Genomic DNA, 26073 nt, shown 5'->3' with positions numbered 1-26073 from the left:
CCACGAGGGGTTTTCACCCCCCTTCACAGCCCCTTCCACACCCCATCCATTTATCATTATTCCTATTATTGCTGTTATTACTGTGATTATCCCGGGAAGCTGCCGGCGGGGACTTGGAATCGGCGGGGTTGGGGACATTCGGGGGGGTCCTGGGGGCACTCGGGGGGCCTGGGGGCACTGGGGGGTGGTGGGGGCACGCGGGGAGGGCACTGCAGAACCGCGCGGACATGCGGAGACGGAATGATAAAAGGTAACGGAGAAATGGGAAAAGGGAAGGGAGAGGACGAGGAATGAGGAAGACGGATCCGGGGAAGAGAGAGGAGAGAGCAGAGCCACGAGGAGCGGGGAGTCCAGAGGGGCTGGCGTCGAGGGGGTCCCAACCAGCCCCAGGCCAGCCCCATGGGGGCCCTGGGCATGTGGGCACGCAGCCGCTTTTGCCCGGGGTCCGGGGTTCAGAGGAGCCTCCCCCACTTCAGGGAGAATCCTTCCATCCCCCCAGCCCTTGCTGCTGCTGCTGCCCCGCTGCAAGACCCACTGGCAACCCCAGAGCCCCCCGCTCCTCCCTGGCCCCCAAATTCCCGCACTGCAGGAGCCTCCGTACCCCTCTCCCCTCCCACCGGGGTCCCCCAGCGCTGCTCCCCCCGGTGCCACGTTCACCCTGCAGAGGGTTGGAAGCCTGAAGGGGCTGCGGGGGCACCCAGACACCTCGGGACCCCCTCCCACATGGCCAAGAAAACTCCCCGAGTGGGTCCCGGTGTCCCTGATGGTCTCACCGGGGAGCAGACGCACACCGGGGTCTGAGAGGGGTTGGGGGGCTCTGTAACACCCCCCCCTCCCCACCTTAGCAGTCCACGGGCTGAGATAGGAGGGGCAGAAGCAGGCGGGGGGAGGGTGGGGATGAATGGGGAAGAGGGTGAAAAATAGAAAATATTGAAGGAAAAAGATAAAAAGGGTTTGGTGCGGGGGGAGAGGGGAAAGGGAGGAAAAACCTCGGGAGGAGATTTAAGGACCGATAAGTGAACAAAGAGCCGGTATTGAAATAGATCTGAGGCCGCCGGCACCCGGCGCGGGGCTGGGGGGGCTCAAAGGCAGCAGCTGCGGGGGGCCGGGGGCTGCGCCGAGCCCGGTGCTGATGGAGGAGGGGGCGAGGGGCGACCCGCTCTGCTGAGCCACCGGCCGGGGGGCACCAGGACCTGCCGTGGCTCTGGGGGTCCCTCAGAGCCACCGGGCACGTGGCGAGGCTGCGGCCGATGCCACGAGGGCTCGACGCTCCGAGGACTCGATGCCACGAGTGAGCTCGGCCTGAGCCCCCCCCCCCCGCAGCACGAACCCCCCCGGAGCGGCCGCGAGTCCCTGGCGGGGTCCTGTCCCCCGGTCCGGTCCTGCCCCCCGCCCCGGTCCTGCCCCCGGTCCTGCTCCCCGGTCCTGCCCCCCGGTCCGGTCCTGCCCCCAGGTCCGGTCCTGCCCCGGTCCTGTCCCCCGGTCCTGCCCCCCGGTCCTGTCCCCTGGTCCGGTCCTGTCCCCGGTCCAGTCCGGCTGCCCTGGGTGTAAGGGGCGTCCCAGCTGAGCCCCCCAGGTGCAGCAGCGGCGCTGTCCTGGGCACCCCTGTGGCCGTGGCCCCACGGTCGGGGGGACACGGGGGGACACGGAGTGGGGGGCACAGGGGAGGGACACGGGGGACATGAGAGGGACACACGGGAGGGAAAAAAGGGAAGAGAGGGGGACATGGGGGATACTCAGGGGACATGGGGGACACAGTGGGGGGACATGGGGGACACAATAAGGAGACATGGGGGACAATGGGGGGACATGGGGGTTACTAAGGGCGGGTTTATGGGGGGATCCATGGGGCCGTACAGGGGGACACATGGGGGGACAATGGAGGGAGTAGCGAAGGGGTAAAGGAGGGGATACACAGGACCCTCACGGGGGGAGACGCGCGTGGGGGGTCGGGGGGTGACACCGGAAGATCGGGGGGGTGACGGGACAGGAGACAGTGTGACACGGGGGGGACACACGGGGGGGGTCACACTTTGACACAGATGGGGGTCACACGGGGGGGTCACACATTGTCACAGATAGGGGTCACACGGGGGGGTCACACATTGTCACAGATGGGGGTCACACGGGGGGGTCACACATGGGGGGGTCACACAGGAGGACACGGGGATGCGCTCCCTGCCCCCCGCTCCGTTCTCGATGGCCGTGTCGCCACCTGGTGGCGGCTCCTGGGACTGCGCGTGCAGCCGGTGCCGGTTCCCGGTTCCCCGTTCCCGGTTCCCCGTTCCCGGTTCTCCGTTCCTGGTTCCCGGTTCCCCGTTCCCCATCCCCCATTCCCAGTTCCCCGTTCCCCGTTCCCGGTTCCCCGTTCCCGTTCCTGGTTCCCTGTTCCCGTTCCCGGTTCCGGTACTCGGTGCTCGGGGGTCCCTGTGCCCCCCTCACCCCAGCAGTGCCCCCCCAGCAGCGCTCGATGGAACAAGAGGTCCTGGTGGGATTCTCCTGCCCTACACGTGTGCCCCCCTCCCCATCACGAGACCCCCCCCGAGCCCCCTCCCCTCCACACCCCTAAACCCCCGACCCCCCTTCTCACTCCCCAGGGCCGGGCCTGGCCCCTCTGGGCTCTGGGGGCACCGGGGCCCCGCCCCCCGGTGCCCGGGGTCCCCCCAAGGACCCCAAAACTACCCCCCCACACTCCCCCCAATCCCCCCCCCAACCAGCAGCCTGTGCTTCAGTTTTTAAAAATTTTATTTATAACAATATCTGTTTTGTTTAGTTGTAAAGTAATCCAGCAAAAATTATTAAAACATTTCCCCCCAATAAAAGGATGGGGTCCCCCCCCGCCCCCCCACATGCGTTTATTTATTTCTACTATAAAAGCTAGGTCATTTCCAGGTTTTTTTTGTGTTTGGGGTTGGGGTTTTTTTGTGTTTTTTTTCTTTTTCCTGTTAAAAAATGTGCATGTTGGAGAGCGGGCAAGGGGCAGGTGAGGCCGGAGCAGGGGGGGCTGAGGGGCTGGGGACCCCCCCGCACCGCAGTGGGGCTGGGGGCTTCATCCTGGCCCCTGTAACAGTCGGGCAGGGAATGGGGGAAAGGGAGGAGGGGGGAGGGAGGGGAAAATGGGAGGAGGGAAGGCAGGGAGGGAGGGAAGGCAGGGAGGGAGGGAAGGCAGGGAGGGAGGGAGGGAGGGAGAGGGAGAATGGGGGGGGAAAGAGGGGAGGGAGGGGAATGGGGAGCTGGGGGGGACTGGGGGGGCCAAGCTGCAGGAGAAGGGGGAAGCCGGGGAGCAGCAGATTTAGGTGGGGAGAAGGAAAGGGGGTCCCTGGGGAGGGGAGCTGCTGCAGCTGGGGAGGGTTGGGAGCATGTGGGACCCCGCTCTGCCTCCCCCCGACCTGTGCCCCCCGCAGCAGTGACCCCACGGCTCCCACCACCCCCAGCCCCGATGTTCACCCCGGGACCACCTCACACCGGCCTGTCCTGGGGGCAGGAGGGGGGGAGAAGGGAGGAGAGGGGCAGGGAGGGAAAGGGAAGGGACGGGGGAGAGGGGGGCCCAATTAAAGAGATTTAAAATAAACCAAAGCCGGGTCTGGCAATGAAGACGCCGAGGCCTGAGACCGGGGAATATACAGGTAATAATACTGCTCACATAGAAAAGTAATAATCCTTCATTTGTACATTTATACAGCGGCTCGTGGCACCCCCCCGGCCCCTGCGGCGGGGGCTGTGCCGGGCCCGGGCACCGCAGCCCCTCTCCCCACGCCCCTATGCCAGGGGATCTGCCAGGTCATCGTCCCCCCGCGCCAGCAGCTCCCGCTTCTCGTCCGTGCTGGCCAGGGAGTTGCGGCTGTTGTGGGCGCCCATGTACAGCGTGGCATAAACCGGGTTGGTGAAGTTGGTGGGCTGCAGAGAGGGGGGAGCAGGTGGGAGGGGGCACGGACATCGCCCCTGCCCAGAACTGCCGTCCCCAGCCCTGGGGTGACTCGGTGAGAGCCCCCACCAGCCGTGACCAGGGGGACACGGGACAGCCCCGCTGCCCTGCCTGCAGCCTCCAGCCCCAAAACCTTCATGACCTCTCAGAGCCCCCCAGCCCCAAAACCTTTGTGACCCCTCAGAGCCCCCCAGCCCCAAAGCCTTTGTGACCCCTCAACCCCCCAGCCCCAAAACCTTCATGACCTCTCAGAGACCGCCAGCCCCAAAACCTTTGTGACCCCTCAGAGGCCCCCAGCCTCAAAGACTTTGCAATCCTGACACCTCCAAGCCCTGAAGCCTTCGCAGCTTCTTGGAGTATCCCCCTTTCTCCCACCCCAAAGTCTTTGTGAGCCTTTGGAGCCTCCCTCGGAGCATCCCCAGCTCCAAAGCCTTTGTGATCCCTCAGAGCCCCCTCATCCCTAAAACCTGAGACCACTCAGAGCACCTCCAGCCCCAAAGCCTTTGTGAACCTTCAGAGTTTCCACCAGCCCCAAAGCCTCTGTCACCCCTCGGAGTTCCCCTAGTCCCGAAATGTTTGCAAACCCACTCAGCCCCAAAGGCTTTGTGATCCCTCAAAGCCTTTGCAACCTCTCAGAGCTCCCAGTCCTGAAGCCTTTGAGACCCTCAGAGCCCCATCAGCACCAGAGCCTATTCAGCCCCTCAGAGCCTCCCCAGGACTGCTGCACAGCGAGCCCTGACAGCCTCAGCAAATTCCCCCCTGCACCTCCCACTTCGGGCAGGACCCTGCAGAGCCCACAGCCCCTCACCTTGTCAGGGTCCAGGGCAAAGTCGGCGTCCAGCAGCTCCCCCACGTCGTCATCGGGCTCCCCCTCGTACATTTTGTAGGTTGGGTTCCCGATCTCCACGTTCATGGCACCGTTCGTCATCCGCTGGTGCTGGAAGCCCTTGGCTCTGAGGAGGGGGAGGCAGAGGTTCAGTGACACCCCCCGGCTGTCTCCCCACAGCTCCCGTCCCCTCCATCCCACCGGACTCACCCTTTAATTCTCCACTTGTACCAGACAAAAGCCACCACGGTGAGGAGGATGAGGAGCAGCAGGATGGGGATGACGATGGAGGCTGTTCCTGCGGGAGGAAGGCACGGGAACAGTCAGGGGCAGCCTGGGCTGGCTGAACGGGGTTCAGGAGTCTCACGGGGACAGCCCTGGATCACCAGCAGCCCTCCAGGGGGGAAGGGGGGGTCACAGGCTGCCCCCCACTTACGGCTGCTCTGCTGCTCGCCCACGATGAAATCCTCGCAGCGCGTGCCCGTCATCCCCGAGGGACACCTGGGAGCGCAGGGAGAGCACCGGGATTAGCGGGGCAGGGCCATGCAGGGAGGGAGGGAGAGCTGTGGGGTCAGGGTGGGGTGGGGCACACAGATCGAGGTGTGTCAGTGATGTCTCGGGGGGCACACAGCCCTCCTGTCCCCCCCCAGCCCCCTCCTCTCTTACAGGCACTCGGGCAGCTGTGTCTTGTCGCTGATGGAGCAGGTCCCGCCGTGCAGGCAGTAATTGTCACAGGTCAGGCAGCTCGGTGCTATCTTCCCATCAGGGCAGCTGTGGGGCACAGAGGATCAGCCCCATGGGTACCCCCGAGTGCCCTGTGCCCCCCCAGCTGTTCTGTGCTCCACCCAGCCCCTCAGGACTCGGCTCTTGGCTCATCCCACCCGCACAGCTCATGGCTGGGACACCAGGATGGGCTCTGGGGAGACACTGAGACACCTCCACCTCCTCCCAGGACCAGCAGGTCCCCTGGATTGATCTGCCCTGAATTACCGACCCAGCTGTGGTGATCCTGCCACAGGGGGACAGGTTTTCCCTGGGCTCCCACCACCCCTTTTCCTCCCTCCAGCTCGACATTCCCAGCACCTACATGCAGGAGACCTCCCCGCTCTGCTTGTTGATGCTGCACTTGCCCTCCTGGCACCGGGAGCACTTGTTCTCCTGGCACTGGGCGCCCTCGAATTGAGGGGGGCAGCGGCACTGCTTGGCACCGCTGGCTGTCATCTGGCACACGCCATCGTTCTCACAATAGTCAAAGCACTGCCCTGTGGGGGACAAGGGAGTCAGGGTCTGACCTCAGCTGCCCCTCCAGATGCCCCAGGGAGCACCAGCCAGCCCCACCCAGCATCCCACCAAAGAGGGGGACCTGGAAATCCAATCCCACGGGTGCTGTTTGCAGGGATTCCCCCAAAACAGGGAGAATGGGGAGCCCAACCCCTGATCCTGTCCCCAGGGATTCCCACACAGCATCCCCCAAAAGAGGCTTGGGAGCCCAACCCTCTGGCACTGTCCCCAGAGGTCTCCCCCAAGGCATCTCCAGGTGTGGGACACCCACCTTTCTGACACCCTGTTGCTGTCCCCAGACATCCCCAGGTGACACCCATCCTCCCACCACCCCCACTGCTGTCCCCAGACATTCTGAGGTGACACCCATCCTCCCAACACCCCCACTGCTGTCCCCAGACATCCCCAGGTGACACCCACCCTCCCACCACCCCCACTGCTGTCCCCAGACATCCCCAGGTGACACCCATCCTCCCAACACCCCCACTGCTGTCCCCAGACATTCTGAGGTGACACCCACCCTCCCACCACCCCCGTTGCTGTCCCCACTCCGTGGCGCGGCGGGCGGCACTCACGGTACTGGCAGCGGTCCCCGATGAAGGTGGGCAGGCAGCGGCAGCTGGGCTGGTTGCCCTGGTTGACGGTGCAGCTGCCGTTGTGCTGGCAATAGTCCGTGCACACCTGCTGGTTGCACCGGGGCCCGGTGAAGCCGGTGGGGCAGCGGCAGGTCGGCATTCCTAGGGAGAAATCAATCCCGTTAGCTCTGTGCTCACTTGTCTGTCTGTCTGTCTGTCCGTCACCGACCCCCCCCGGCTCACCTGAGGGGGAGGCGGCGCAGGTGCCCCCGTTCTGGCAGTAGTCCCAGCACTGGTCGATCTGGCACTTGTCGCCGTTGTAGCGCGGCTGGCAGCGGCACTTGGCCTGCTTGCGGGCGTTGAGGAAGCAGCTGCCGCCGTTCAGGCACACCAGGTCGCACGTGTCGGTGGTGGGCACTGCGAGGGAGGCGTGGAGGGGATGGAAGTGAGCGGGACTGCGCTGGCAGCACCCAACCTCCCTCCTCATCCTCATCCTCATCCTCATCCTCATCCTCATCCTCATCCTCGTCCTCTCCTCCTCCAGTGTCACCTACCGACAGGGGAGACGGTGGGCGAGGGAATGACCACGCAGGTGCCGTTGTCCAGGCGTTTGCCGTTGGGGCAGGTGCACACGGGGCCGCTGGGGCTGAGCAGGCAGAGCCACTCGCACTTCTTGCGGTCACAGGGGTTGGTCACTGCGGGAGGGGAGGGCACAGGCGGTGAGGACAGCAGGGAGGGGACAGCGGGGTGGTGACAGCACGGTAACTCCCACCCTTCTTACTCCACAGCACCTCTAGGACATTCCTCTCCACAGCCCTGTGCTGTCCCTCCCGTGCCCTGAGGTCACCAGTGCAGTTGGACTCCCCCAACCCACCTCAGCAACCCCCTGCTCTGCCCACCCAGACACCCCCACTCCAGGCAGGGAGTTGGGGCTCTGAGCCCCCAATTCCCCAGCTCTGCCAACGCCCCCCTCACCCTCTGACACCTCACGTCAGGTATCGGTCCCTGCACCTCCCCACCACCCCAGGAGCAGGGTGGGGGTCCCGGGCCCCCACACACCCTCTGGCTGCTTGTACTGGTGGTAGAGCACAACGTCGGTGGCGTGGTTGAGGCCGGACGTCAGGTTGGTGACAGGCTTGTGCCCGAACTTGTGGATCTTGAAGATGCGGTTGTTGATGTAGGTGACGCCGTAGATGTAGTCCTCAAAGATGTCGATGCTGAACGGGTGGCTCAGCCCTGGGGAAGCCAGAAGGGGACATGTGGAGGCAGGGATTTGGGGTGGGTCCGAGGCCAGGGACCCCCACGGGGCACCCCTTACCCTTCTTGTTGTCGATGGCCACGACGGGGTCGGTGCCGTTGAGCCGGATGCTGCCGATGACGGAGAGCTTGGCGTCGGCCCAGTACAGCCTCTCGTTGTGGTAATCCACGGCCAGGCCTGAGGGGACACAGCCTCCAGTGAGCCCCCAGTCCACCCCAAGCCCCTCCTGACCAACTGACCCACAGAGCAGCCCCCCACCGCCCCATGACCCTTCTGCTGTGGGGCTCCGAGCCCCCAGAACAACCCTCCCCAACACAAATGGTTGAACACGTCCCCATTATGGCTTTTGTCTCCTCTCCTATCACCCGTCTCTGTCACCTGTTGGCCACTGGATGTTGTCCTGCACCAGGGTCTCCCGCAGCGTCCCATCCATGGCGGCCGTCTCGATCTTGGGGTGATTGCCCCAGTCTGACCAGTACATCGTTCTGTGAGGACACAGGCAGATCATTCCTGGGGAACAGCCCAGTGACCAGGGAGGAGAAACCCTCCCACCCTGTCCCCACGGCATCCCAGAGTCAGCAGCTAACTCTGGGGCAACTCGAGAAGACAGAGAGTGACACTGGGACACGTGGGTGGGCTTGTGGTGAGGGGAGTGTGCTGAGGGCTGCCCAAAGGGATGGGATGAAGGCTCAAGTCCCTCACCCCCGCAGTGGATCAACCACGATGGCGTGGGGCTCATCGATCATCCCTGAAATCAGCGTCTTGCGGTTCTCGCCCTTCATCTGCGCCACCTCGATGACGTCCCGCCCCGAGTCCGTCCAGTAGATGTTCCCAGCCACCCAATCGATGGCGATTCCCCGCGGCATCTTCAGCCCTGAGATCTGTGTGGGGCAGAGTGGGGACAGGTGAGGGGGGAGGAAACCATCAGCCCGTGCCCGGCGCTCCAGCCCCGGCAGAACTCGCTCACGTTCAGGTGGGTGACGCCGCCGTCGATCTGGCGCCGGTTGCGGTTGGAGGCGGTGGAGGCGGAGGAGGAGGCGGGCAGCTCCCGGTACGAGATCCGGCCCGTGTGCCAGTTGGTCCAGTAGATCTTGTTGCCCTTGACGTAGATGTCCATGGCGTCGATGCGCACGTTCTCATCTCCCTGGAAGGCTGGCTCGTAGGCAGAGTTGGGGTTGAAGGGGTACATGCTCCTGATCTTGTTGTCGTCAGCGATGTAGAGGATCTGGTGCTCGGAGCCTGCAGAGGACGAGGAGGAGGAGGAGAGGTTGGCATGGGCTGGACTCGGAACAGGGGCTCAGCCAGGAGTGGGGACACAGCCGGGAACGGGGGCTCAGCCAGGAGTGGGGACACAGCCGGGAATGGGGGCTCAGCCAGGAGTGGGGACACAGCCGGGAATGGGGGCTCAGCCAGGAGTGGGGACACAGCCGGGAACGGGGGCTCAGCCCAGCTCCCTGGTGGGACAGGGACAGGGTCACTGGGAGCTCGTCATCCCCTTGGGGCTCAGTCTGCCGGGGATGGGCAGACCAATGGCAGAGCTACAGGGGGTTAGAGGGAAGATCAGAGGATTCCCACAGGAGCTCTGGGGTGCACGGGGGGGTCCTGGGTACACACACTAAACTTGTGTGGGTCCCTGTTCCCTCCTGACCTTCTGCCTTGCACATGTTGTCCGTCTTCATGAAGTTCTTGGTGCAGCTGCAGATGTGGGAGCCCTTGGTGTTGTTGCAGAGCTGGGAGCAGGTCCCGAAGCGCAGGCACTCGTTGATGTCTGGGCAGCGGGAGACGGGATCAGGGGGAGACCCGGAGGGTGCCCCCACAGACCCCAACTCTGCCCCATTCCTGCCATCCCAGCCCCACCCCAGCTGTGAAATCCCATCTCACTGTGCCAACCCCAACAGCCCAATCCTGAGCCCTCTCCAGCAGCAGTGGGAAGCACCTTGGCAAAAATTCTTGTCCGGAACCTTCTGGAAGCCTCTGCGGCAGGTGCAGTATGAGGCTGACCGGGACTGGACGCACTGGGCCTCATCCCCACACATGGTGGTGTTGGTCATGCAGTCGTATGACTTGTGCTCTGCGGTGGGACGCGCCGTCACACGAGTGTCACAGCGAGTCCCCCGGCCCCCGCCGGGCCCCCGGCTCCCCACCCACCGTGGGAGCAGGATTCCTCATCGGAGCCGTCTCCGCAGTCATCGAAGAAGTTGCAGCGGAGGTTGGCGCTGATGCACTTCTTGTTCCCACACAGGAACTCGTTCTTGTCCTGGCTGCAGCTCTTGGGCTTGGCTGTGGGTGACTCTGCGGGTGAGGGGCAGCAGCTGTGACCCCCCACGTCCTGGGCACCCATCCCCATGGGACCCTCTGGGAGCAGGCAGGGACTTGGAACCCTGATCATCCACACCCTGATTTTGGGAGGGAAGGCTGGGCAAAGCCAACCCCAACACCTGGGCTGAAGCCTGGGCTCTGGGAGGACCATCCCGAGGGCCACACGCAGGCTCCCCGGCCGGGCAGGCTCAGGGCTGTGCCCACGGGCAGCCCCACTCACCGCAGTCCTTCTCATCCGTGTTATCTCCACAGTTGTCAATGCCGTCGCACTGTCGACCGATCCACAGACATACCCGGTCGTTCTTGCAGCGGAACGGTCTGTTGGGGGGACACTGGAATTTCACTGCACCAGCAAACAGAAACAAACGGTGACGGTGAAAGGAGACGCCGGAGCCAGGCTGTCACACATGTCACGAGCTGCTGCTCGGCCTCTGCCCGCTCTCCGGGGAGGGCTGTCCCACGCGGGCGAGCGGGCTCCGGAGGCTGAAGCAAAGAGACTGAAGCAAAGACAATCGCCCGGCTGCTGTGAGCCCTCTCCTCACCCAGCCCCGGCCCCCCCAGCCCCCTCCCCACTGCCAGCCCCTCGCCCCGCTCAGCCTCTCTGAAACTCCTTTCCCATAATCGGAGCCACCTCCAGCCCCTCGGCCCCGCCGGCCACCCCCGGGAGGAGCTGCTGGAGGTCCCCCCAGACCCTCTGGTCCCCCCCAGACCATCCGGTCCCCCCCAGACCCTCCGGTCCCCCCCAGACCCTCCGGTCCCCGCAGTGGTGCCCGAGCTCCGGGACTGCCCCCCCATCCTGGGGTGTGGGAGGGCTCGGGGCAGGGGCACCGCAGTGTCACTCACAGCACTCCTCGGGATTCTCGTCCGAGTTGTCCCCACAATCGTCCTCCCCATCGCACTTCCAGGCCAGGGGCTTGCACAGGGTGTTGTTGCACTGGAACTCGTCCAGGGGACACGTGCGAACTGCGACAGCGCAAGAGGGGACACGTCAGCTCAGCTCGTGCTGCTCTGCTGCCAAAACCCCGGCCTGGGGCTGCCATTCCAATTTCCAGCACGGACAGGGGGTCTCCAGGGCTGGGGGATTTCCAGGGCTCGGATACACATCCCGTGTGTGCTCCAGCGTGGGGCAGAGAGGGGTGGACACACGCGCAGGGGAGTGCTGCCACCCGCAGCGGGGACACAGGTGACACAAGGGTATTGACAACCAGCCCCAGGGGACACACAGAGCTGTGCCATCACCCCCGGGGACACAGGTGACACGAGGGCAGGGACGGGGTGACACAACCAGCCTCGGGGGACACACAGAACTGTGCCATTACCCCCGGTGCCGCAGTTCTCCTCGTCGCTGCCGTCCATGCAGTCGGCATCGGCGTCGCAGCGCCAGCGCATGGGGATGCAGTGCCCGTTCTTGCACTTGAACTGGTCCAGCTCGCAGCGGGGGGTGCAGTCTTTCTGCACGGGACAGGAGAGGGACACGGTCAGCAGGGACAGGGTGGCCACGGCAGGTCCCTGTCCTATCTCCACAGGCAGGCTCTGAGCCTCAGGACAGCGGCAGGGGCAGAGGAGGGGCTGTGTCCCCCCAGTGCTCCCTCGCCGGTGCCGTACCTCGTCGGAGCCGTCGGCGCAGTCGTGGTCCCCGTCACATTTCCACCTGCCCGCGATGCAGCGGCCGTTGGCACACGAGAACTCGCTCTCGGAGCAGGGCCGGGGTGCTGGGGACAGAGAACACCCGGTGTGCCCTGAGCATGGGGACAGGGGTGGGGACAGGGCCGGCAGCCGGGGGGGCACAGGTGGGCACACGGCCGGTGGCACTGGGGACAGGGGGTGCAGGCAGAGCGCTGGGAGCTGCTGGAGGGGCACAGCTGGTACCACCTCCCAGCCCCATCCCACCCCACTCCAGTGCTCCCAGATCCCTGTGGGGGTTTTGGGGGGCACTGGCTGTCCCCCAGGGCGCTCGCTCTCCACAGGGCAGCACCAGCCCCACTGCTGCCCACCCCGGCTGCCCCCCAGGCAGGAGGAACTGCAGCGGTGCCTGGGCAGAGCCTCATCCCCGTCCCCCTCACAGGGAGTGGGGACAGAACCCGCTCACAGCTCACTGGCACAGCCAGTGCCAAATCCAGGAGGACGGCACGTGGCACAGCCGCCCACCTGGGATGGCTCTTGGGACCCTTCCCCTCCCCACGGCCCCGGGGTTTTGGGGCACGGGGACCCTCTGGTCACGGCACAGGACTGTGGAGGAACAGGGGAACGGGGGGGTCCAGGTGGAGCAGGGAGAGCCAAGGTGGGGATGGGTTTTGGAGGTAAGTCCAAGCCATGCAGGGGTCCTGCAGAGCAGCAGGGTCGGACCCTCCCCGGCTGTGGCTCCGTGGAGGGAGATGCTGGTGCTGATGCTCAGTAAATCCACCTGGATTGCCCAGTCCCGACCCCTCTGCCCTCACCTAGAAATTACTGTCCTCATTGATTTTAGAGAGACTGTACATGGAATTAAAAGATTTTGGCAGGAACCTACCTCTGAGCGCCCCATAACGACAGTGTGAAAATGGAGAAAAACATAAGATGAAGTGAAATGGCACAAACTCAAAAACACGACGGGAAATCAACAGAAAAGAAAACAAAAGCTGCACCCTGAAGAGCTGTAGGATGACAGAGGGACCCAGTGGGCACTGTGGGGTAGGAGAGGGTCTGGCAGCAGACCCTGGTGCCATCCCATGGGCAGTCTGGAACCTTCTGGGTGCTGTGGGGTGGGAGAGGGTCTGGCAGCAGACCCTGGTGCCATCCCACAGGCAAGCTGAACCCCTCAGGAGGGACAGAGCTGAAGTGGAGCCCTGGGAATGGTCTTGTGCATGAGGACACTCGTGTTCCTTGGCTGCTCAGAGGGGAAGGTGCTGGCACACAAGCAGGAGCTCACAGAAGGGGCAGCACTGAACTGTGCCCCAGCTCTGGGATCAACCTCCTCCCTATGCACTGGCCCAGGCCTGAGGGTGTGACCTGGGTCCCTCCTGACAGCTCTGTGTGTCCCCACTGCCATCCCAGGTGCCACTGGCAGGCAGGGGGTGACACAGGGGGTGATGCTTGGTGGCAGAGCAGGATGAGGTTCCCTCGGGTGACTCTGGCCACGCTGGGCCCCCATGCTGCTGCGAGGAGTGTGCTGGGGTCACCTCTTCCCTGTCCCCCGTCACCCTTGGGGTGTCCCCCTGGCACAGCCTCCTCTCTGCAGGGCCAGGCTCTGCAGACCCCTGGAGCCAGGGGTGTCCTGGCCAGGGGACACGGTGGCTCTCCTGGCCACCAGCCTGACACTCCCTGGCAGCAGAAGAGGGGCTGGGGGGGACCCAAACCTGTCCCCCTCTCCACTGCTCCACCCCGGGGACAGCAAAGGCTCGGGGGTGGCACGTACTGCAGCTCTCCTCGTCAGAGTTGTCCCCGCAGTCGTTGTCGTAGTCGCACTGCCAGCGGCCCGGCACACAGCGGTTGTTCTTGCAGCGGAACTGGTACGGCTCACACGTGCGCTCGTCTGGGAGGGACAGCAGGGGACAGGACAGGGCTCAGCACTGCCCCAAATCAGGGGAGGGACAGGACAGGGACAGGGCTCAGCACTGCCCCAAATCAGGGCACGGATGGGACAGGACAGGGCTCAGCACTGCCCCAAATCAGGGCATGGATGGGACAGGACAGGGCTCAGCACTGCCCCAAATCAGGGGAGGGACAGGGACAGGTGTCAGCACCGCCTCACACAAGGGGACAGGATGGGGACAAGGACAAGGACAGGGGTCAGCACTGCCCCAAACGAGGGGAAACATGGGACAGGGACAGGTGTGAGCACTCTGCTGCATGAGGGGAGGGACAGGACAGGGACAGGGACAGGGACAGGGACAGGGACAGGGAAAGGGACAGGGACAGGAACAGGGACAGGAACAGTGACAGGGGCCAGTGCTGCCCTGCACAACGGTAAATATGGGATAGGGATGGGATCAGCTCCAAATGAGGGCAGGAATGGGACAAGGACAGAGGTGAGCACTGCCCTGTATGAGAGGATGAGACAGGGACAGGTGTCAGCACTGCCCTGAGCATGGGGAGGGACAGCACAGGGACAGGGACAGCACAGGGACAGGGACAGAGGTCAGCACTGCCCTGAGCATGGGGAGGGACAGCACAGGGACAGCACAGGGACAGCACAGGGACAGGGACAGAGGTCAGCACTGCTCCACACGATGGAAGGGAGGGGACCAGGACAGGGGTTAGCACTGCCCTGCACCTCTGAGCCAGCCCTGCCCACACCACTCGGAAAAGGAGCAGCTGCAACTCCCGGGGCACCCCAGAGGAGACAGCCAGTGCCAGGCCAGCGTGTCCCTCGGGGAACAGGGACACAAGATGACACCGGCTTGTCCCCACAGTCCCTGCTCACCGCATTCCTCCTTGGGCTCATCGGATCCATCCCCACAGTCGTCCTCCCCGTCACACTTCCAGCGTGCCGGGATGCACCGGCCCGAGTCCTTGCACCGGAACTCGTCCACACCACAGGTCATTTGGGCTGGAGGGGACAAAGTGACACAGGCACAGGGCAGGGATCAGCACTGGTCAGGCACGTGGTGTTCTCTGCAGGGCTGATGAACAGCCTGGAGCTGGGTGAGATCCCCCTCCCTTCCAAGCAGCTCTCCAGGGAGAAGTCAGGGGGAGGAGGATCCCAGCAGGACAGATCCAGGCAGAGCCACCAACACCATCACCCACTGCCCACAGGGACTGAGCAGGGACCGAGGTGGAACTGAGGAGGAACTGAGGGACTGAGGTAGAACTGAGCAGGAACTGAGGGACTGAGGCAAGAACTGAGCAGGAACTGAGGGACTGAGGAGGAACTGAGCAGGAACTGAGGGACTGAGGTAGAACTGAGCAGGGACTGAGGAACTGAGCAGGAACTGAGCAGGGACTGAGGAGTGATGGAGGAGGGACTTGAGGAGGGACTGAGGAGGGACCGAGGTAGAACTGAGCAGGAACTGAGCAGGAACTGAGGGACTGAGCAGGAACTGAGCAGGAACTGAGCAGGAACTGAGCAGAGACAAAACAGGGACCAAGAAGGGACTGAGCAGGGACCTGCCACCCCACCAGCACACAGAGGTGCCCGGTGTGGCCAGAAGCCCCTCCCCACACAGATCCCTTACTGCAGTTGGCAGGTTCATCGGAGCCGTCCACGCAGTCGTTGTCACGGTCACAGACCCAGACACGGGGGATGCAGCGCTTGGTGATGGCACACTGGAACTGGTTGGGGGCACAGGTCACCTCCGCTGCAGGGGGGAGAAGGGGTGTCAGGAAGGGCAGCAGGGCAGGCAGGGGCCAGCTACCCCTTTCCCCAAAAACCAGCCGTGGGGTTGAGAGGTGTGTGGATGCTCCAGGGATCACAAGGGGCTGGTGTGCTCGGTGGAGGAGACAGAGCACAGCCATAAAATGGCCCCAGAAGACTCCAAGCTATGGGGGGACAGGACAGAGGCCACCATACCCCTCAGCTGGGCAACAGGCTCAGCCCAAATCCACCTCAAGGGATTTAAGGATTTCATTTCCTCTAGGAAACAGCAGCGTCTGTAGGGGCAATGGGGGCAGAGGTTCCGCGGACACCAGGGACGTGGAGAAAGCTCTGGGACAACCCAGGGAGCCAAACACACCGAGACACGGACCTGAGCCCCTCAGTCTGGCCCACACTTGCTCCCACCTGACACCCTGAGCCCCCCACTCACGACAGTCCTTCTCGTCCTCGCCGTCCCCGCAGTTGTCCTGCCCGTTGCAGCGGAAGATGCCGGGGATGCAGCGGTTGGTGTTGGTGCACTTGAACTGGCTGGGCAGGCAGACGTGGATGTCTGGGGAAGAGGTGACACGGTCAGGGCGTGCCAGGCTGCAGCTCCACGCTGTGGGGGCCTGGGGGTCACGAGGGGACACAGGGAACCCACCACAGTTGGCCTCGTCGGAGTTGTCCTGGCAGTCGTTGTCGCCATCGCAGATGAAGGCGGGGTTGGTGCAGATCCCTGTGGAGCACTGGAACTGCCCTGGCCTGCACTTGAACTCAGCTGTGGGGTGACACAGGGCCACAGGTTTGCTCTGAGGAACACTTCTAGGGCAAACCTCAACCTCAAACCCCCGCTCCACCCCTCTGGGGTCCTCTGCAGGGACCCAGCATCCAATTCTGGGCTTGCTCCATGGGACGATCCCAATGTAGGGACACACAGATGTGTCCCACTGTTCCCTGAACCCCGTTATTGGACTGACCCCCCACCTCCACGGGGCTGTCCCAACATCCCAGGGGTGCTGTGTCACCCCCTGGCACTCACGGCAATCCTCTGGCTCGTCCGACCGGTCCCCGCAGTCGTCCTCGGTGTCGCATTTCCACCAGAAAGGGATGCACTTGTCGTTCTTGCAGACAAACTGGTGGAGAGAGGAGCTCGTGGGGTGGTTCAGGATGGGATGGGGGGACCCCAAAAGATTTCATCCCCAGGGGGCACAGCCAAGGGCACTGAACCTGTGCCTTCCCCTCCAGGTATCCCCAAATCCTGACCTGGAGCAAAGCCTTAACCCCCACCCAGGCCCTGGGGTTTGAGGAGAGGGGTAGAAGAACATTCCAGAGCTGGAGGGTCTCTGGCTCCCCTGGATATCCCCAAACATGAAGTGCCACAGGAGGGAGGTGCTGCCTTCACCCACAGAAGACCTTGCTACATCCCAGCACCCTCGGGGAGACCACAGCCAGAGGAACACAGGCACAGGGAAATTCCAGACAGGCAGGGACAGGGAGGGTCAGGGAGGGACACCAGGAACAATCAGGGACAGTCAGGGACAGTCAGGGACAGGCAGGGACAGGCAGGGACAGGCAGGAACAGGCAGGGACAGGCAGGGACAGGCAGGGACAGGGAGGGTCAGGGAGGGACACCAGGAACAGTCAGGGACAGTCAGGGACAGGCAGGAACAGGCAGGGACAGGCAGGGACAGGCAGGGACACCAGGAACAGTCAGGGACAGTCAGAGACAGGCAGGAACGGGCAGGGACAGGCAGGGACAGGCAGGAACAGGCAGGAACAGGCAGGGACAGGCAGGGACAGTCAGGGACAGTCAGAGACAGGCAGGAACGGGCAGGGACAGGCAGGGACAGGCAGGAACAGGCAGGAACAGGCAGGGACAGGCAGGGACAGGCAGGGACAGGCAGGAACGGGCAGGAACGGGCAGGGACAGGCAGGGACAGGCAGGGACAAGCAGGGACAGGCAGGGACAGGCAGGGACAAGCAGGAACGGGCAGGGACAGGCAGGAACAGGCAGGGACAGGCAGGGACAGGCAGGGACAGGCAGGGACAGGCAGGGACAGGCAGGAACGGGCAGGAACGGGCAGGGACAGGCAGGGACAGGCAGGGACAGGCAGGAACAGGCAGGGACAGGCAGGGACAGGCAGGGACAGGCAGGAACAGGCAGGGACAGGCAGGGACAGGCAGGGACAGGCAGGGACAGGCAGGAACAGGCAGGGACAGGCAGGAACAGGCCGGCAGGGGTTTACCTGGCTGGCTGTGCAGTTGGACACACAGGTTTTGCCATTGCTGCCCAGGTAGAAGTTGGTGGGACAGGCACACTTGTGCCCCCCGCCCGGCGAGAGCAGGCACAGGTTGCTGCAGCCGCCGTTGTTGGTCTTGCAGGGATGGTTGGGAACTGGGGAGAGCAGGGTGACAACGGCCAGTCAGACCAAACTGGGGACCCTCAGGGTGGCATGGGAGCAGCAGCAAGACCCTTGTCACCCTGCTCCTGCTCCCCCTGCCCAACCTGGCCGCCCCCCATGTCCCTTTCCCTGGCGGTTCCCCGGCCCCCCAGCCGTGCTCACCGTCGGGCTGGCGGTAGGGGTGGTAGATGTGGATGTCCATGGGCCGGTGCAAGGTGCTGATCAGCAGCGTCTTGTTGGCTCCCGTCGTCTTGTGGGCCCGGTTGATGGACTTGGTCTCCCAGTCTGTCCAGTAGATGAAATCCTCAAAGAGGGTGAGCGCGAAGATGTGCGGGATGTCCTGGCTCAGCACTGCGAGGGGAGCGGGCGCTCAGCGAGGGGCTGCGCCGCATTCCCCTCCCACGAGGAAGCAGCCACTTCTCTGGGCACAGAGGAGCTGGGGACCGTCCCCAGCAGCCCTGGCTGCCACTCCAACCCCTGACCCAGTGCCCGGAGCCCCCCGAGGCACGCCGGGAGCCCGGCGCTCTCACCCGTGTGCCGGTTGGAGCCGTCCAGGCTGGCGAACTCGATGTAATCCTCGCGGGCGTCGGCCCAGTAGATCCGGCTGTTGATGTAGTCGAGGGTGAGGCCATTGGGCCACGTGATCTTGGTGTCCACGATGACGCTGCGGTTGGTGCCGTCCATGCCGATCTTCCCGATCAGAGAGTGGTCCCCCCAGTCTGTCCAGTAGAGGTAGCTGGGGATGAAACGAGAGCAGAGAGAAGCTGAGTTGGAAACCACAGGAATTTCTCCCTGTGAGGATGCTGAGGCCCTGGCACAGCGTGCCCAGAGAAGCTGTGGCTGCCCTATCCCTGGAACTGTCCAAGGTTGGATGGGGCTCGGAGCAAGCTGGGGTGGTGGAAGGTGACTGCACAGAGCAGTGGCGTGGAACAAAATGATCTTTAAGGTCCCTTCCATCCCAAACCACCCTGCGACTGTGACAAACCAAGGTACATGGGCACAGGGTAGGGAAAACCTCCGGTGTCCCGGAGGCCGAGAGGGAAAGCTTCATCCCATCTCCCGACCTCCAGGACTATGGCAAGATGACCACAGCCCCCTCCCCAGCACAGAGTGGAGGGCCCCTGTCCCCCAGGCTCTCACCCGTTCTGCACGTCCACCACGAGCGCGCGAGGCTCGCGCAGGCCCGAGTTGACCAGCACGGTGCGGTAGGCGCCGTTGAGCTTCGACACCTCGATGGTGTCCCGACCCTTGTCACACCAGTACAGGTTTCCTCCCACCCAGTCCACAGCCAGCCCGTCGGGGTTGCTGAGCCCCGTGCGGTGAAGGACCTGCCGGGAGGAATGAGAGGTGACAGGGCTGAGCAGAGAGAACCAAACCCTGATTTCTCAGGGGTGACAGCATCCCCCTTCCCAGGCCAGATCTTCTTCACTCCACTCTTAGGTTTAGATGAGATATTGGGAGGAAATTCCTCTCTGCAAGGGTGGGCAGGCCCTGGCACAGGGTGCCCAGAGCAGCTGTGGCTGCCCCATCCCTGGAAGTGTCCAAGGCCAGTTTGGATGGGGTTTGGAGCAAGCTGGGATAGTGGAAGGTGTCTCTGCCCATGGCAGGGGAGTGAAACAGGATGAACATTAAGATCCCTTCTGACCCAAATCATTCCACAACTCCATGACTCTTCCCCCAGCCTTCCTTGCTCCAAGTTTCCGGGCAGCGTAGAGCCCACCCCTGCTTGTGGTGGGGCTGCAAAGCATCCCACAGCAACTGGGGCTGATTCCCAAAGCCCAGTGATGACCCCAGAGTGGGGCAGCAGGTGGGTGAGGCTCAGCAGCCCAGCCCAGGCGTGCCCCAGGGGCTGCCCCACGTCCTCACCTGGACGTTGCTGCCGTTGATGTGCATGCGGCGGATCATGCTGCCCTGCGTGGTGACATCTGTCCAGTAGATCATCTGCTCCCGGTAGTCGAAATCCAGAGCCACGGCGTTGTTCAGCCCCTGGAGAGGAGGGAGGGAGAAGGGTTGCAGCAGCCTCAGCAGCTGCTGTGGGCTCTGGGAGGTTTTATAGAGCCCACAGCCTCCCTGCCTACCCCTCGCTCAGTGACCTCCTGACATTTAGATGGATCTACCATTCCCCTGGGAAGCCAAGAGCCCAAACTCCTCAGCTGGCAGCTCCTGTGTCCTTCAGGGCCCACTCCATCCCCAAATCCCAGCAAGATGAGGCTGGAGTCCCTCCTGCTCCCAGCTCACCCCGTACCTGCTTGAGCAGAGTGTAGTTGGAGCCATCCAGGTTGAGCTTCCTCAGATAGTAGCGGTTGGCGAAGATGAGGAAAGGCTCTTCATCTGCACGGGAAAAGAGGGAAAAGTGGCAGGGGAGCACTGCTGGGATGTGGGCAGAACCCTGCAGACCTCCCAGCCCCACTCCTGAGCGGGGAGCAGCCACTTCACCCTCCAACTCCAGCGCCACAAGCATCCCACGGTCACCAGGAGCATCCTGGGCTCTGCGCCCACAGCTGCCTCTCACCTGTGACAACCTTGCAGCTGGTGGGGTTGTCAGGTCTGAGCTTGTAGCCCTCAATGCAGAGGCACTTGTAGCTGCCCAGGGTGTTGATGCACTTCTGGCTGCAGGGGTAGGTGGTGGAGCACTCATCGATGTCGATGCACGTCTTCCCGTCGTCCTTCAGCCGGAACCCGGGACGGCATCTGCACTGCAGGAGCAACCCGGAGCTGTCAGACACCTCCAAGGCCCGCACGCCGGGAGGTGGCAGGTGCTGGGAGGTGACAAGTGTCACCGTGGGACACGTGGACTCAGCAAGGACAGCTGAGATGCACAAACAGTGCCTGAAGCGCCAGTGTCACATCCCTGGCCCAGCTGGCACAGGACAGACACAACCCTCACATCTGCGGAGGAGGAAGGAGAGGGAACAGCAGGAGCTGTGCCAGGGGAGGTTTAGGCTGGATATCAGGAAAAGGTTGTTCCCCCAGAGGGTGGCCAGGCACTGTTGTTTGGCACAGCCCCAAGGCTGCCAGAGCTCCTGAAGCATTTGGACAACGCTCTCAGGCACAGGGTGGGATTGCTGTGGTCTCCTGTGCAGGGACAGGAGCTGGACTTCAACAACCATGGGAAGCCCCTTCCAGCTCAGGACATTCTATAATTCTACAATCTCTGCAGCCAGTCCCCCACCCCGTGGCCTCCTACCTTGTACCCAATCTTGAGGTCCTCACACTCCTGGGAGCAGCCACTCAGTTTCTTGTTGAGGCACTCGTTGATGAAGCAGTTGAGCTCGTCAGAGCCGTCGGCGCAGTCGTTGTTGTTGTCGCAGAGCAGCGCCTCCGAGATGCAATTCCCATTCTTGCAGAGGAAGAAGGAGTCGTTGCATTTGTTTTCTGCAGAGAGGAGGTGGCAGTGGTCAGTGGAGGGTGGCTGGGGCTCCTCCATCCCCCCCAGGACCCCAGGGTGACCCCAGCAGGTACCTGGGCTGCTGCAGCGCGGGTTCTTGGGCGCCTCGTCCGAGTGGTCGTGGCAGTCGAACTCCCCATCACATTCCCACTGCCGGTTGCTGAGGCAGCGGCCGTTCTGACAGCGGAACTCGTGGGGGCCGCAGGTGGGATACTCTGAGGGAGGGTGAGGGGCTCAGCTGGCATCCCACCTTCCTGAGCCTTCCAGAGGCACCATGGAGCCACTCAGAGCGAGAGAGGCACCATGGAGCCAAACCCTCCCGAGCTGCCAGGAGTGACGGGGACACCACAGAGCAGCTGGCCTGGGACAGGACTGCTCTGCACACACATGGATCTCTCTGGGTTTGGATCTCTCTGTGGGTTTGGATCCCTGTGGGTTTGGATCTTTCTGTGGGTTTGGGTCTCTGTGGGTTTGGATCCCTGTGGGTTTGGATCTCTGTGGGTTTGGATCTCTGTGGGTTTGGATCTCTGTGGGTTTGGATCTCTGTGGGTTTGGATCTCTCTGGGTTTGGATCTCTGTGTAGGTTTGGGTTTCTGTGTCAGGGCTGGGGGGCTGCTCTCCACCAACAATCCCCTTCTGCTGCCTCTCCGGGTTCCTTCTCACACACTCACACCAAACCCTCCAGGGTGATGAAGACCCTCCCAGGGTACTGTCCCAAAGCCCAGGAGGAGCCAGCATGGCTGGGTCAGCCCCCCTGGGTCCCACAGGCACCCACCACATTCCGGGGACTCGTCAGAGCCGTCACCGCAGTCGTCGTCGTGGTCGCAGACGAAGTGTTTGGGGATGCATTGCCGGTTCCCGCACATGAACTCCCGCTCGTCACAGGTGTTGTTGTACACTGCAATGGGGCACCACCACCGTCAGCCCCACCAGCCCCCGGCCTCCCCCAGCCCCCTGGCCTCCCCCAGCCCCCCGGCCTCCCCCAGCCCCCCGACCTCCCCCAGCCCCCCGGCCTCGGGCACTCACAGCAGCCGGCAGCGAGGGTCTCGTCGGCCCCGTCCGCGCAGTCCTTGTCCCCGTCACAGAGCCAGCGCTCCGGCACGCACACGTAGGTGCCCGGGCACTGGAAGGATCCTGAGCTGCAGGTGGTCAGCCCTGGGGAAGGGAGGAGCAGGATGGAGCCCGGTCACCCCACTCTGGGGAGCCCCAGGATACAGAGCCCAGGAGAGTGGTGAGACCACAGGAGAAGGGATGGGAACATGGATGCAGGAACACGGTGATGGAGCGGGCAGAGATGGGGAGAAGGGCTGGAGCAGACTCACGGCAGCGACTGTCCTCGTCAGAGCCATCCCCACAGTCATCAGCACCATCACACACCCACAGCTTGGAGATGCAGCGGTGGTTGTTGCACTCAAACTGCACAGGGTAGCAGAACTTGTCTGGGAGAGAGGGAGAGGAGGAGATGGGGGTCAGAGCGAGGTGATAAGGGGAGGAGACACCAGCAGAGCACAGCCAGGCTGGGCCAGGCTCCAGGAGCTCAGGGGGGTGTTGGGGGTACTGCTCGTGGTCCCACAGGCCTGGTGTGGGACTCCCTGCTCCTGCACCTGGGGAAGATCCCCAGCTCCTGAGCACTGTCTGGGGCTTGTTCCAGGAGGGTAGAACTAAAAATGGAACTGAAAGGAGCTGTAACTGGTCCCATTATGGGTGACAGACACTTGTGCATGTGCTGAGCAAACCAGCACACGAGGACGTTTATACTGGTCACAGCTAAAAGCCCAAGAGTGTGGAGTAAAACCACAGAGGGGGAATAATCTGGGGTCTGTCCTTGGCAAATGGATGTCAGGGAGAGAAGAGGGTCCTGCCCAGCCTCCAGCACCGCCCCGTGCCCTGGCCCAAATCCTGAGTGTGCCCACCCTGCCGCTCACTGCACTGGGTCTCGTCTTCGCCGTTCTCGCAGTCGTCCTCCTTGTCACAGGTCCAGGTCATGGGGATGCACCTCCCGCTCGGGCAGGCAAAGTAGTTGGACGGACATTTGGGCTTCCTCCCACCTACTTTGTGATGGAAACATCAGTGAGGATGAAAGCACGGCCACGTCCTGCCTGCTCCCAGCCCAGAACTGAAGAATTCTTCCCCAAAATCCCCCTGAGGTCCCACATCCCAGACCCCTGCAGCACCATCTGTGCTGGAGCCGCACGGGCCGAGGACAAGAGTGCCAAACAAAGCCTCCGCAGCCCAAGCAGACCCCAAAGGGGCATCCCTGCCCCCAGACCCCCTCTGCCCTTCCGCTCTCACCGGGGCAGTTGCGCTCGTCCGAGTAATCTCCGCAGTCGTTGGCGCCGTCGCACACCCAGCTGGGCGCGTAGCACAGGGACGTGTGCTCGCACTTCTGGAACGTGGTGCCCTTCACCCCCAGCTTGAAGTAGCTGCTGCAGTCGGTGGCAGCTGGGAGGAATCGCAGCAGGAGCTCCGGTGACACAGCAGGAACCACAGCAGAAGCCCCCTGGTCTGGCTCTGGCACGTGGCACCGAGCCCTCCCCTGCTGCCGGAGCCCACCACACCCCCCACACCCCCAGATGTGCCCCCCACGTGCCCCACACATGCCCAGAGCTGCAGGGATCCGTTGGGTGGTGGGTGCTGCACATGGCACAGGGGGGCTGCAGGGGTGGGCTGGGGCTGCCTCATCCCAGGGCTGCAGGACAGGAGCAGGACCCTCCTCTCCCCCTGATCCAGCCCAAATCCCAGAGACCCAGATCCCCGCTGCCAGCACCAAGAACAGGAGCATCTCCAGAGCTGAGGAGGGGCTGGGGGCAGCAGCTGGGCACTCACTGCAGTTCATTTCGTCCGATGCATCCTCACAGTCGATGAACTGGTTGCAGCGGCTGGAATTCCCGATGCAGGTCCCGTCCCGGCAGCGGAACTCGGTCGCGGCACAGCTGGTTTCTGCCAGGGGGAAGAAGCCCCCGCAGCCCATGAGGCAGGGTCCACACCCACCCCATGGTACCCACTGTGGATGGGCACCCACACCCCCACACTGCCCACAGTGCTCCCAGACCCGATCCCCGTCCAGATGAGACCCAGTGCCTCCTGGCTCACGCTCTGCCTGGCAGCCTGAGCCCCTCTCCCTCGCACAACCAGACCTGGACAGGACTCTGAGAAGCTCCCCACAGTTCTCCTGTCAGTTTGGAACCGAGCAGACCCATCCTGCAGCCCTGAGGGGGTTGTGCCTTTCCTGGGAGCCATGGGAGCCATGAGGAGCAGTGACACTGCACCCCGTGCCCTTCCTGGCTGTCAAACCACTCTCACTGGGAAGCTCTGGGTGCTGCGTGCCTGTGCCCAGGAGTTTTTCCTCTCAGCTGTCACTCTGTGAGCTCTACAAAGCAGCACAAGCTTGACCTTGACTCTCGGTTAAGCCCTGGCTCTGCTCTGCTCCTGTCAAGCTGACGGTAAGTCCCTCCTGGAACCGCTGTCCCTGTCCCAGGCAGCTGACGGAGCCCTGGCAGGGGCTGGCCGGGTGCCAGGCAGACACTCACTGTTACAGGGCACCTCGTCCGAGTTGTCCCCGCAGTTGTCCACGCCGTCACACCAGTAGCGACTGGCGACGCAGCGCCCGTTCATGCAGTGCAGGTACCCCTTCTTGCACTTGCGGCTGCCTGCCGGGGAGGAAGAGGAGGAAGACGAAGAGGAGGAGGTGAGTAGAAGGAGGGCAAGCACCCCTGAGGGTCTCGGACCCTTGGGGACCTTTCAGCAGGGGAAGAAACCATAGAGCAGGATCTGGGAAGCCACTCCCTCGTGCAGAAGGATGAGGGGCGGTGTCTGAGGGTGCTGCAGACCCCACTGGCTCAGCTCCAGGTGTCCTGCTCTCCAGTCTGTCCCCAACACTGGAAAAGGTCCAGAGACCTTAAAGCCTGGCTGGGTGCAGTTCTGGGAGGGCAGGAGGGACTGCGAGCACGTGAGGGATGGAAGGACACCCTGGAGTCCTGGTTCCCTTTGCTGAGCAGCCCTGGCAGTGTCCAAAGCCAGGCTGGACAGGGCTTGGAGCAACCTGGGCTAGTGGAAGGTGTCCCTGCCCACTTCAGGGAGTGAAATGAGATGAGCTTTAAGGTCCATCCCAAGCCAAACCATTCCATTATTCCACAAACACAGGAAAAAGGATTGATTTACTGGAGCGCCGTGAACCCTGCCTTTGTCAACTTCCATCCCCTTAAGATTTTGCCTCCATCCTCTTTAAGTTTTAATGTCAAATTTGAAGAGGTTCTAGGACTAATTAATGACAGACAGACCTTGCAAGGCTGTGGGGAGGCACCTGCCTCGTGTGGTTGCCTTAAAGGGGAAGTCCCTGAGCTTGGTCCCTTCCAACCCAAAGCGTTCCACGATTGTCTGAGTGGAGCTGGCAGCTGGGGCAGGGTGTCTGGGGGTGCTGGGGTGCGTGTGTGGGTGAGCAAGGCAGCAAGAGGAGGAACCTTACTGCAGTAGGACTGCTTCTCGTCCGACTTGTCCTTGCAGTGCACGACGCCGTCGCAGGTGCGGCTGAAGTCGATGCAGTCGCCGTTCCCACACTCAAACTCGTCCACGTTGCAGGTGGAATTCACAGCTGGACACAGCACAGGAATGTCAGCTCTGCCAGGCTGAGATCAGCCTCACCCCTTCCTTTCCTCACCCCCCTCACCTTTGCAGGTCAGATCCTCCTGCAGGACCCGCTCCCCGCGGCAGGAGCAGTTGACGTGGCCCTTGGGGGTGAGCAGACACAGGTCCTGGCAGCCGCCGTTGTTCACCCGGCATGGGGACAGCTCGCCTAGGACAGAGGGACAGCGGTCACACCAGGGATGG

At 63.2% G+C, this 26073-nt stretch overlaps 1 protein-coding gene across 2 annotated transcripts in view; it reads right to left on the bottom strand.

Moving 5' to 3' along the window:
- Positions 1-3210: 3210 nt before the first annotated feature.
- LRP1 (LDL receptor related protein 1) overlaps positions 3211-26073 on the bottom strand; it is an 81776-nt gene continuing 58913 nt past the window's right edge. The window contains exons 45-89 of one of the 2 annotated variants that reach the window (XM_088068757.1): positions 25913-26038; positions 25712-25837; positions 24777-24896; positions 24073-24186; positions 23539-23688; positions 23160-23297; positions 22569-22685; positions 22273-22401; positions 22022-22144; positions 21321-21461; positions 21046-21233; positions 20371-20554; positions 20104-20189; positions 19725-19844; positions 18999-19186; positions 18389-18594; positions 18021-18209; positions 17703-17851; positions 16496-16589; positions 16118-16234; positions 15908-16027; positions 15338-15460; positions 14587-14712; positions 13579-13695; positions 11790-11896; positions 11504-11636; positions 11028-11147; positions 10405-10527; positions 10014-10157; positions 9802-9936; positions 9514-9633; positions 8833-9104; positions 8568-8746; positions 8244-8350; positions 7926-8042; positions 7667-7843; positions 7162-7302; positions 6851-7024; positions 6608-6769; positions 5839-6013; positions 5418-5522; positions 5188-5252; positions 4962-5049; positions 4734-4878; positions 3211-3897 (exon numbers count right to left, since the gene is read on the bottom strand). In XM_088068757.1, the coding sequence (XP_087924883.1) occupies positions 3760-3897; positions 4734-4878; positions 4962-5049; positions 5188-5252; positions 5418-5522; positions 5839-6013; positions 6608-6769; positions 6851-7024; positions 7162-7302; positions 7667-7843; positions 7926-8042; positions 8244-8350; positions 8568-8746; positions 8833-9104; positions 9514-9633; positions 9802-9936; positions 10014-10157; positions 10405-10527; positions 11028-11147; positions 11504-11636; positions 11790-11896; positions 13579-13695; positions 14587-14712; positions 15338-15460; positions 15908-16027; positions 16118-16234; positions 16496-16589; positions 17703-17851; positions 18021-18209; positions 18389-18594; positions 18999-19186; positions 19725-19844; positions 20104-20189; positions 20371-20554; positions 21046-21233; positions 21321-21461; positions 22022-22144; positions 22273-22401; positions 22569-22685; positions 23160-23297; positions 23539-23688; positions 24073-24186; positions 24777-24896; positions 25712-25837; positions 25913-26038 (6218 nt within the window). In that variant the 3' untranslated portion in view covers positions 3211-3759. The remainder of the gene's footprint in view (positions 3898-4733; positions 4879-4961; positions 5050-5187; positions 5253-5417; positions 5523-5838; positions 6014-6607; positions 6770-6850; positions 7025-7161; positions 7303-7666; positions 7844-7925; positions 8043-8243; positions 8351-8567; positions 8747-8832; positions 9105-9513; positions 9634-9801; positions 9937-10013; positions 10158-10404; positions 10528-11027; positions 11148-11503; positions 11637-11789; positions 11897-13578; positions 13696-14586; positions 14713-15337; positions 15461-15907; positions 16028-16117; positions 16235-16495; positions 16590-17702; positions 17852-18020; positions 18210-18388; positions 18595-18998; positions 19187-19724; positions 19845-20103; positions 20190-20370; positions 20555-21045; positions 21234-21320; positions 21462-22021; positions 22145-22272; positions 22402-22568; positions 22686-23159; positions 23298-23538; positions 23689-24072; positions 24187-24776; positions 24897-25711; positions 25838-25912; positions 26039-26073) is intronic. The other variant, XM_088068758.1, reaches the window with a different exon arrangement.

Source organism: Pseudopodoces humilis, chromosome 32 (assembly GCF_049639895.1).
Source record: "Pseudopodoces humilis isolate 2021_Gansu_Grassland_sample_001 chromosome 32, ASM4963989v1, whole genome shotgun sequence".
NCBI classification, from domain to species: domain Eukaryota; kingdom Metazoa; phylum Chordata; class Aves; order Passeriformes; family Paridae; genus Pseudopodoces; species Pseudopodoces humilis.
Note: the sequence above shows the minus strand (reverse complement) of the source record. Positions and strands in the feature narration are given on the sequence as shown.